The sequence below is a fragment of the Saccostrea cucullata genome, unplaced genomic scaffold, assembly GCF_032062105.1.
Source record: "Saccostrea cucullata isolate Sc308-1 unplaced genomic scaffold, CSIRO_AGI_Scuc_v1 ctg15469, whole genome shotgun sequence".
Lineage (NCBI taxonomy): Eukaryota > Metazoa > Mollusca > Bivalvia > Ostreida > Ostreidae > Saccostrea > Saccostrea cuccullata.
This window is the reverse complement of record NW_026940389.1, coordinates 1-10,223: the sequence shown is the minus strand read 5'-3', so window position 1 is coordinate 10,223 and position 10,223 is coordinate 1. Positions and strand designations below refer to the sequence as shown.

Genomic DNA, 10,223 nt, shown 5'->3' with positions numbered 1-10,223 from the left:
AAAATGTAACAAATAAGCTCCAGGAAGAATGTCGTGAAGTATTGGGAGTGAATAAAAGAATAACCAAGAACGCAGTTCTGAGGCTTTCCAGTACTTGAAGTGGTCAGACAAGGTTCTAGGAACACGCGTAATAATTGATGGTGGTTTAATCATCAGAAGTCTTTGATCGATAACTTCAACATAACTGGAAATGGAAAAATTCTCCTTACTGTGAGTAGTACTGATCCATAATTTTGTAAGCAGTTTTGTAATGCCAAGAAGTACACCATGCATGTAGTCAATAGATGTCGAGTTTACAAAGTCATATGACATTAGAGTCATTAGAAATGATGGACCTTTAATTCCATTTATTGTTTTCCGGTTTTCGGTTGCTAGAATAGCATCACGAAGGCAGTTTTCAGAGGTTCTCGATTCATGCATTGGTAAAGAGGCATTATATGAAAATGTATGAACGCTTCCTCCTTTTTGAGTCTTGTATGTTTCTCCTGGATGTAGACATTTTAGGCAGCTAAACTGTCCATTAAACTGGTTGCAATTCAATACCAGACTCTTGGCTGGAAGATCTGCAGTTCCACAAATTAGGAATGCTTTAGTCAAGATTTGTTCATTATCTACTTCATATTCAATTCCATTTGTTTCAAGCATTTTGAGTGACTTCATTAGTGGCTTTGTAAAAAGGCTCATAAAAGGTTTTGATTCTCCAAACCAAAGTCCACACAGGATCATGTTTTCTTTCTTCATTCTTTGTCTGTACGGGAGTTCATTTATAATTAAGTAAAATGGCCACAAAGAAAACTTTGAACTCTTGAAAACTGGAATTCCATCTGTGTTCCAAGAAAAGGAAATATTATATGGATTTTCTGGGGACAGTGGACCTCCCGATTCAAATAATTTCCTGTACATTTTGCCATCATAGATATCTTCAATACCATCTACCTGTTTTTTCTTCCTAGAAAATCTAGACTGAATAGCTTTCAGTATCCCGGGTCTTTGCATAATTTTCTTCAGCTGTTCTTCCAAGGGTATTTCTATAAAATAGTCCTTGTTTTTGGCACCACTGAACGTCCTTCCACAGTTTTCGGATGGGCAGACTTTGTCATCTTCTTTAATATTTGTCATACATTTTTTGCAAAAATAATGCTTTTTCAATGGAGACTGCATGTCGGCAAAGTAGCTTTTAAACATGTATATGCTTTTCAATCCTGGATGTGTGTGTAGACAATGAAGACTGATGAGTGTTAGAGTGTCTGCTAACTGAGCCCCACTTATAGAGTGACAAATAGCATATAAAAGAATCAAAACCATGCTGTGGTGTATACTCATTGAGTGTCCAGGATAAATGGTAGCCTCATTCTGAATCAAGTTACTTGTGTAACTCTCCATATCTTCTTGTTCCGTAAATAACAGGTCATCTTCATTTTCTGCAATTGTTTCATTTTCATCATCAGGAATCAAATCCTCAAAAGAAAAATCATCTTCTACATCATTTTCTGTAGATATTTGGTTCTCCATTATTTCACTTATAATGTCATGAAATGATTTTTGGTTGGTTGAATTTGAAGAATCATCTTGATCTGAAACTTCGATGTTTGGTTGACAATTGTCTCCAGTAAAATCTGCTCCAGTAGCTTGGGTGTTCTGAGGTACTTTTTTGGGACTAGTTTTGGAGTATGTACTAGGTCTGACTCTTCCCATATTGTCAATCTTCCGTTGCTTTTTTGGTTGAGAGCTCTCTTAAAAAAGAAAGGAAACAAAGTAAGACAAATTATATATAGTAGTTTTTTTGGCATGAATTTTACATTAAATAAAATTGTTTAAATTTTTTGAAAATGTATTTGTGAACTAAATGTGTAACATTACAGAGATACATATATACATATAGATTACAGAGGCCCATGGTATGCATGCCATACCATTTTATATGAATCCCAATACATATGCCTTTTATTGCCTTTACAATAAATAATTTTATGTTTAAATTACCTTCTCTTTCAATTTCCTTTCCCAAGTCCTGATCAAAATGAAACTCCATTTGTTCCTCACATTGGGTTTCCATGAAAGCACCATCTTCAACAATGCAACTATTATCATCTGTAAACCAAAATTAAAACGTACGCTTACTAATACATATGTCAGCAGATAAATATTTTATACGTCTCTGATGTCTGCTGCAGCTGCATGTAGACAGGTCCGGCACAATCTCTTAATTAAGCTATATAGCTTGATTTAGCTATATAGCTTTATTAAGCTATTCAGAATAGCTTGATTAAGCTATTTTCTCAGACTGTTTTCTCAAATGTGTTATTTTTTCAGCATGTACAAAAAGTCGCACCTTCGTGCAGTGGAAATATTAAACTTTGTACTCTTCTGAATACAATGCATGTAAAAATCACTCACCAAATTGCGTCTCATTGAGAGACTTTGTACTCAAAGTTTTAAAAGTTTTGGGGCTACTGATGAGTGACCACACAGTTATTTCTTGAATGAAATTATAAAGGAGACCAGTTATGGCCAACAGGATAATTGGTTATATTAACAGTTCAGCACAATGAGAAGCAATCATACTTACCCACGCCTCACCACATACACAGTTACTCAAACAATGGAAATTCATATTTTGCTTAAAAGTATTCAACAGCAGCAATGTTAGAACTTTCTATGATTTGGGTTGTATTTTTGATAGTCCATTACATATATGAATAGTTAAATATTTGCGACTTTCTGTTTAATTCTTTCAAAAAACGTTTTTGTAAAAAATAGCATATAAATAGCTTTATCAAGCTATTTTGAATAGCTTAATAAAGCTATATAGCTTAATCAAGAGATTGTGCTGGACCTGGTAGAATATAGTCTAAAAAAGGTCCATCGACCGGTATGAGCAGTGCTGCTTGCGAAGCGAGCTTGATAGACTAACGAGTAACGTGCAAGAACACAGGAAATTCGGGAATACAATATGTACATACGTGTTAACCATTGTAAGGAGTTATTTTGTACAAAAAAAACATAGCTAAAGAATGTGTATTTCATAAAGACTTCTCTACAATGAACTACATACCTTCACCTTCAATATTACAAATGTTTTCGTCTTTTTCTGGATCATGTATCTGCTTTGCTGCCATTTTCCTTTGTGTTTGGTTTTAGGTTTCATTACCGGAAGTAAACAAAGGAATATTGCATTCTGGATAATCCTTATTATAACGAAACGAAAAAAAACATTTAACCTTCATCAACAAAACTTTAGATTATTTTTTTATATTCGTATCAGTTTTTTTGTTTCAATCTATATTGAAAAAAAGTAAACTGAAATCTTTCTCAAATTTACTTTACGAATACTTTCGATTTTCTAAAAACTGTTCGTATATCTTATATTCGAATATATTGACCAATCGTAGATCTTGGCGCAATTCTTGACTCGAGCCAAAATCTGGACTTGTCAAATCTCAAATCACGAATCGGTCACTGTGAAATTGGAAAGAAATGGTTGGAAGAAGAAAGGTGAAACCACCAGGGAGATTTTTGGAGGGAGTTATTAGTATGTATAATTATATGACGTGTTTACATTTTTTATATATTCAATTCATATAAAACACATAACTGTATAATAGAGGATAGTACTTGAAAGTCAGGACTATATAGTTTCTAGTTTACGTTATTATGTCGTCAATTTAGCCTTTACATCCCTGAATGATGTCTTATTTTTACCCATCTGCTATGCTGCAAATTCTGACCCCCTGTATTCAACTGGTTACAAATGAACATGGGCGACAGGTCGAAATTCGGGTCTAATAATTTCTTGCCAAATTTTGTGTAGCCCCCCCCCCCCCATTTTTTGTGATTCAAGCTTTAAACCTTTAGTGGGGTTTTGTTCTGGACTGACCATGAAGGGGCTAATATATACATAATAAATTAGGCATTGAAAATTGGGGTTTACACTTTTTGTTAGTTAAGCACCCCTCCCCACTTCCGACGCCCATGGAAAAAGCCACTTAGATAAAAATTTGAATTAGTGTGACTGTCTTTCACAAATATTTGCAGGTACATACACCGTCACAATTGAATTTAGTTCATAAACGAGATATTAACTAAAGATACTCCTGTTCTGACTATATCCAACTATTTTTATTCGGTTCCCAATCACTATACAGCAGTGTTCTTGAAATCTTTTTTTGCGGTCAGTCATTTGGACTGACTGCAGCCATGTGAAGTTTGTCAGTCCAGACAGATTTCTATGTCAAAAAAAAACCTAAAAATTCCAGTTAAAAGATGAATACTGTATTTGAATTTTTTATAATTTTTTTTTTTTTAAATCAGTGGCACAAAAAGAATTTTTTAACACTGAGGAAAACTATACATTAAATCACATAGGAAAACGTTAAAAAGAAAAATGAAATTAGTGTGTGTATGAGTTGACTTCTGATTTGTGTACGAGTTGACTTTTTGTGTACGACTCGGTTTGTGTACGAGTTGCCTGTAAATCCCTCTGTCAACACTTACCGGTCATTTGGTCTGCCACAGAATGCATGATTAATTGGTCCTTGGTTGTTTTTATCCGACAGGACGTTAAGATTTCAAGAACTCTGCACACAAGCAGTCTGTTCAAAATTGTAATGGTATTGATATACAATACTAATTTAAATTTGTGGTTTCAGTGTGGTATGTTGTACAATTTACATTGGACAAAGAGCTGAGTGATCCAATATCAGGTGAAGACATAGAGGACGATGATGGAAAGACAGCACTAGACAGATCGTTTGCCGTTGGGGATTCCTGCTCTGGGATGTGGAGGGACGGGAATTCCTACGAGGGGGAAATTGTGTTTGCATCAGGTACTAGCTGGTATTCTATATTAAAATTATGATACTGTGGAGAGAAAAAAAGGAAAAGAGAAATAATAAAATGGGAATGAAAATTAATAAAGGTTGGAATTAACAGTAAAACAGTTTGCACAGTTCTGCATTAGACAGAATTTTTTTATATACCTATTCTATTCACATTTGCTGTGATAAAAGTTTTTGTAGGCAAATATGAAATGTATTTGAATAAACTGTTTTCATATATACTCTCAAATAGAAATGTAAACAGAGATACGTGCTAATGTGATGATACGTACAATAAGGCTACAAATATGTTAATAAGTATTGAGCGATATTGGGCAGCGAAAAGCTAGCAAACTTTATGATATATGCCAACCTAACAATAGGTCACACACAACTTAAAAAAAATTCTTAAATGTACATTTGTTTTGACTACAAGATTGGAAGGAGTTAGCTTGCATGTGTATTTTCTTATTTCTCATTTTAATTTGATATTTAGAAATCAACCTTTTTCTGTGTAGGAAAAAGCAATTAAAGATAAAAATGAAAATATATGTTAATGGTTTTATTTCTGCTGGTATTTCATCAGGAAACAATTCCTGACTTAAGGAATGTTTATTCATATTAAACAAATGTCATATAGTGTGCATTCCTTTTTTCAGACGATAAAGAAAAATGCTCAAAGTTTCTGAAAGATAAAAGGAAACCGAACAAAGGAAAGAGGAAATCAGAGAGTGAACTTGTAAAACAAAAAAAAGGTAACAATTCAATTGTAATTTGTATTATTGAATATATACATAATGCTCTTTCTCCAATCTGGAGAAAAGGGACATTTGATGCACTCCCAAGAAAATTCAAGTATACATTATACACATATACAGCTTACTCCACTTATATTGAACTCGCTTATTTTGAAATAGAAATAAATCCCCAGTTTTTGCCTCTCATATTCTTTGCATTAAAATAACGGTTATATTGAAATCGGATATATTGAAATTTCGCTTATATTGAAGCCACTGATCGGTCCCCACAGGTGATAATGAGTTGTTTTCATAACGGTTATATTGAAGTACTCCCTGGCGGCTGTCATTACAGTTGGTAGCAATAATTATGCCTGATTGACCAGGTGATATACAAAGGTGCAAATAATTAAGTTTTCACCTTATGTGTTTTTATACTGCATGTTCTTACAAAATAAAATTCTTCACTGTTAAATTCTTTGCGTCCATGTTTATAATACGGACATATCGAGGCTAAACAGCTAAACGTAATATTATAATAGTAACCCCCACAGATCAAGAGAAAAAAACATAACTTTGAAATTAAATGCGTGCTGTTAATGGCTATTGATATGCCTAAATTCGAAATAACTAAGGGATTAACCCGAGTACACTTACGATGAAATACAAGCAGCGATCGATTTTTAAAAAAAAGTTTGGATGAGAATCTAGCAATTTATTTATTATGTCCTTAAGTAGAAAAAAATATATTGTATTTTTTTTTTCAGAAAATGCAGAGAAAAAGAAAAAAGAAGAAAAACAAAGAGCTGAGACGGCAATTAAAGATGCTGAGGAAATTTTTAAGCAATGCATGCCAACTTCCAAAACTTTAGGTAATAACACGGTAGAAACTGTAACTAATCAATTCTTACCCCTGTTTCCAACACCAAATATTTCCTTGCCCTTTTCTAACCCTTGCCAACCTTCAACTACACTTCCATATACTAATTCAGTGCCTCATCAACCATCTATTATTTCCCCTCTTATCTCAAACCCTTCTGCACTGCCTTCTGCACTTCCTATATCTTCCCCGCCTGTCTCAAACCCTTATGCACCACCCTCTGCACTTCCTGTCTCTTCCCCGCCTATCTCAAACACTTATGCACCACCTTCTGCACTTTCTGTTTCTTCCCCACCTGTCTCAAACCCTTCTGCACTACCATCTGTACTTCCTATGTCTTCTCCGCCTGTCTCAAACCCTTATGCACCACCCTCTGCACTTCCCGTTACTTCTGCCCTTGGCTCAAACCCTTATGCACCACCCTCTGCACTTCCTGTTTCTTACCTGCCTGTCTCAAACCCTTCTGCACTTCCTATGTCTTCTCCGCCTGTCTCAAACCCTTATGCACCACCCTCTGCACTTCCCGTTACTTCTGCCCTTGGCTCAAACCCTTATGCACCACCCTCTTCACTTCCTGTTTCTTCCCTGCCTGTCTCAAACCCTTCTGCACTGCCCTCTGCACTTCCTATGTCTTCTCCGCCTGTCTCAAACACTTATGCACCACCCTCTGCACTTCCTGTTACTTCTGCCCTTGGCTCAAATCCTTCTGCACCACCCTCTGCACTTCCTGTCTCTTCCCCGCCTATCTCAAACCCTTATGCACCACCCTCTGCACTTTCTATGTCTTCCCCGCCTGTCTCAACCCCTTATGCACCACCCTCTGCACTTCCTATGTCTTCCCCGTCTGTTTTCAACTCTTATGCACAACCTTCTGCACTTCCTGCTTTTTCCCCACCTGTCTCAAAACATCATGCACCACACTCTTCATCACTTTCCACATTAACTCCTATAGATCTACGACCACCATCTCCTGTCTCAAACCCTTTAACAAATTTCACCTCATTAACGAACTCGGACTTTACTCAATCGAATCTTGGACCATGTGAAACATGCTTAGTTAAAGACCAGAGGTATGAGAGTTTACAGACATACATGGATCAGATGGAGAGAGATTTGGATTACTGGAGAGGTGAAGCAACCAGATTGAAAGAGGAACTAGGTTCTTTTTTTTTTTAGCGTACATCAAAATTAATTTTTTTACTGAAATCCCCCCCCCCATTTTTTTTTATTTATATACATATATATGTATGTTCATTTGTATTGTTTTTGAAAAATGTAATCTTTTGAAAACTAAACTTTTAATGCATGTGTAATCCATATACATGATCAATAAATTAAAGATCTAGTGTCTTTGTTTCAATATGGAATGCTTTATAATTTCAGAATCCCGGACACAACACAATGAATCCTCTGCAAACAATGTTGCCCTGTTTTCAAGCCAGGACCACTACATGCCGAAAAGAGGCATTAAGATTAACAAATGTAACTATGTAAGTGTGCTTGCTTCTCTGTTTTGAGTTTGTACGCTCTTGAATCTTGAAAAAGCTTTCTTTATTGTTCATCGCCTTTTCCCGATCTAATGAAAATTCAGTAATGATTTTTTAAATTTGGGGAGGGGGCTCTATGCTGAGTCTGGAGAGGCCAAACATTATTTTAAATGTAGCCTAACTTGGTAACTTTACTAGATGAATATTAATTCCCATAATAATGCTGGGTCTAACATAAACAAAGTTTGTGCAAAAGCAAATTCTATTTAAAATTCAGGTGAAGAAGTCAATGATGATAATGAAAGGTTTCCAGTTCTTTATATAGATTACTAAGTTTTTTCTCAATTGTAGAAAATCCTTGAAACTGACAGTCATGCCCCACCAGGATACGTTGAGCTGGTCGAGGGACAACCTCTCCTCGTGCCCGTCCCCTGGTTGAACGACATCCAGGGGACATTTAAAGGGAAAACGAAGTCGTGTGCTCTGAAACTAATGATCAATGGGTTTTTCCAACCACAGGACGTGGTTGGAAAAACAGGATGTGAATTGGCAGATACTCTGGTTGGAAAAGCCTTGAAAGGTAGAATACTTTTCTTAATAATGCCCTTTAAAGAGGAAGTTCATATTGCTTTGCTGCTGTCTGTCAGTTGGTCTGTTGGTTTACAAAGTTTCTTTTCATTTTCTTTGCAGAGGTTGCACATACTGATATGAAATTTGTTATACAGAATAATCATAAGAATATCTAGGTCAAGTTCTGTTTTAGGTACGATTGGGCTTTTTTTGCCAGAGTTGTGCCCTCTTAGACTTAGAAAAAATCCAATTATTTGGGGGAGGGGGGGGGGATGGAGAAGTGTTTTACAAAAATCTTTTGTTTATATTGGTTGTCAGGGGCAAATTTACAGTTAACAGAATGCATAAATGAAAATTTCAAGTCAATTTTAATTTGCATTTAATATAGTTGGGAAAGAATTTTTTCCCCACCGGTTACAGGTTATCCCCTTAAATTTTTACTGGTCAAACTTAGTACTTTCACTGTTCCACTCAGCAGTAGATTTTAAAAAGCCAAAGGGCACATGTTCTCAACAATGCACCAACCCTATTTAAAATTCACTGGTCCCAGACCAGCAGGCCATCAATTATTTTTAGTCCTGTACAGAGAATCAGTATGCTATGAAGTAAGCAAATTATATTTGCTTAATTTTCTGTCTACTTTATTTTTTTTTTTTCATAACAACTGTACAGTGTAAATTTATGTACATATTTCTAATGTCTTTCTCTTAAATAAAGGGAAATAATTCTTGCTTTTTTCGTGTTTCATGTACATATTTCTAATGTCTTTCTTTTAATTGAAGGGAAATTATTCTTTGCTTTTTGTGTTTTAGCTTATGCCTTAAAGACATTCGGGCTGAACAGTAGAGCAGTGATCACAGCTCTTAATGAAAAGATAGGGACAATGGTCCGTGCATACAAAAGAAACACCAAAACTCCAACCCAGTGAGCTGACCGGAAAAAAAAGAGTAAAAAAAATTTTAATTGAAACAATGAACAGCATTATTAAATAGTTTCATATAAAATACTTCAAAGCATCCATAGTTGTAAATATTTGCTCCAATATCAGCCATTAGACTCGCTCTTGTATAGTTTTTTTTCCAGATGTACAAACTGAGTAAATAAAACATTTTTCTTAATGTTATTTGTGAAAAATGCTTTCAACTAAGGTTTTTTATATTCATTTCACAAGTTAGTAATCCTCTTTTCATTTTTTTATGTGATTTAAAATTCAAATACCAGTGTTGTGAAGGTTCTCACAAATAATTGAATTAAATTTTGTGAAGGGGTGGAATTCAAACTACTGAGAAATCCAATTGATTTTTTCCCCCACAAATGTGATGGCATTTTTCTAGTCATGGTTGTGCTTTTAATTTTCATTTATTTTGATAATTTCTGTTTGTATTTTGGGTTTTACATTTTATATACTGTTGACAATGTATATGCTGAACAGACGTGTGTTTTTCTGTATATTTTTACATTTATTGTTGCAAACTAATTTTATGGCTTTTGCAAAATGTAGCATAATAAATGTTTTTTATTGATTCACGGAAAAAATTATAATTTTTTTTTACTTACATTTTTCATGTAACTTTTTTTTCTAGTCATTGTTACTTTTGTAAATAGGTTTTATTTTTTGTTTCTTTTACTATTTGAAACCATTGTACTTTGTTTTATGCATACTTGCTAAATCGTTTTGAAGTTTTGTAGGTATGTGTGAGGGTTTTTCCCCCGTCTTTTAATTATATGAATT

At 34.7% G+C, this 10,223-nt stretch overlaps 2 protein-coding genes across 2 annotated transcripts; one reads left to right on the top strand and one right to left on the bottom strand.

The window, feature by feature from the left end:
- Nucleotides 1–209: 209 nt before the first annotated feature.
- LOC134255326 (uncharacterized) lies at nt 210–3,250 on the bottom strand (the record flags this gene model as incomplete). Its single annotated transcript, XM_062737848.1, has 3 exons — nt 3,056–3,250; nt 1,984–2,091; nt 210–1,733 (listed from the first exon to the last, which is right to left on the bottom strand). Coding segments are annotated over exons 1-3 (1,696 nt in total), but the record flags the coding sequence as incomplete, so codon positions are not given.
- A 49-nt stretch (nt 3,251–3,299) lies between these two features.
- LOC134255327 (uncharacterized) lies at nt 3,300–10,200 on the top strand. The gene is made up of 7 exons (XM_062737849.1): nt 3,300–3,532; nt 4,650–4,826; nt 5,477–5,572; nt 6,322–7,593; nt 7,818–7,924; nt 8,273–8,501; nt 9,304–10,200. The coding sequence occupies exons 1-7, from the start codon at nt 3,478–3,480 to the stop codon at nt 9,417–9,419; spliced, it is 2,052 nt and encodes a 683-aa protein (XP_062593833.1). The 5' UTR covers nt 3,300–3,477; the 3' UTR covers nt 9,420–10,200.
- Nucleotides 10,201–10,223: the final 23 nt, after the last annotated feature.

Bases quoted from the DNA above. Each gene is read 5' to 3' on its own strand.
- LOC134255327 (XM_062737849.1), top strand. From the start codon at position 3,478: ATGGTTGGAAGAAGAAAGGTGAAACCACCAGGGAGATTTTTGGAGGGA. The intron at 3,533-4,649 runs GTATGTATAATT...TTGTGGTTTCAG, and splicing joins ATTTTTGGAGGGAGTTATTA to TGTGGTATGTTGTACAATTT. The intron at 8,502-9,303 runs GTAGAATACTTT...TTTGTGTTTTAG, and splicing joins GGTTGGAAAAGCCTTGAAAG to CTTATGCCTTAAAGACATTC.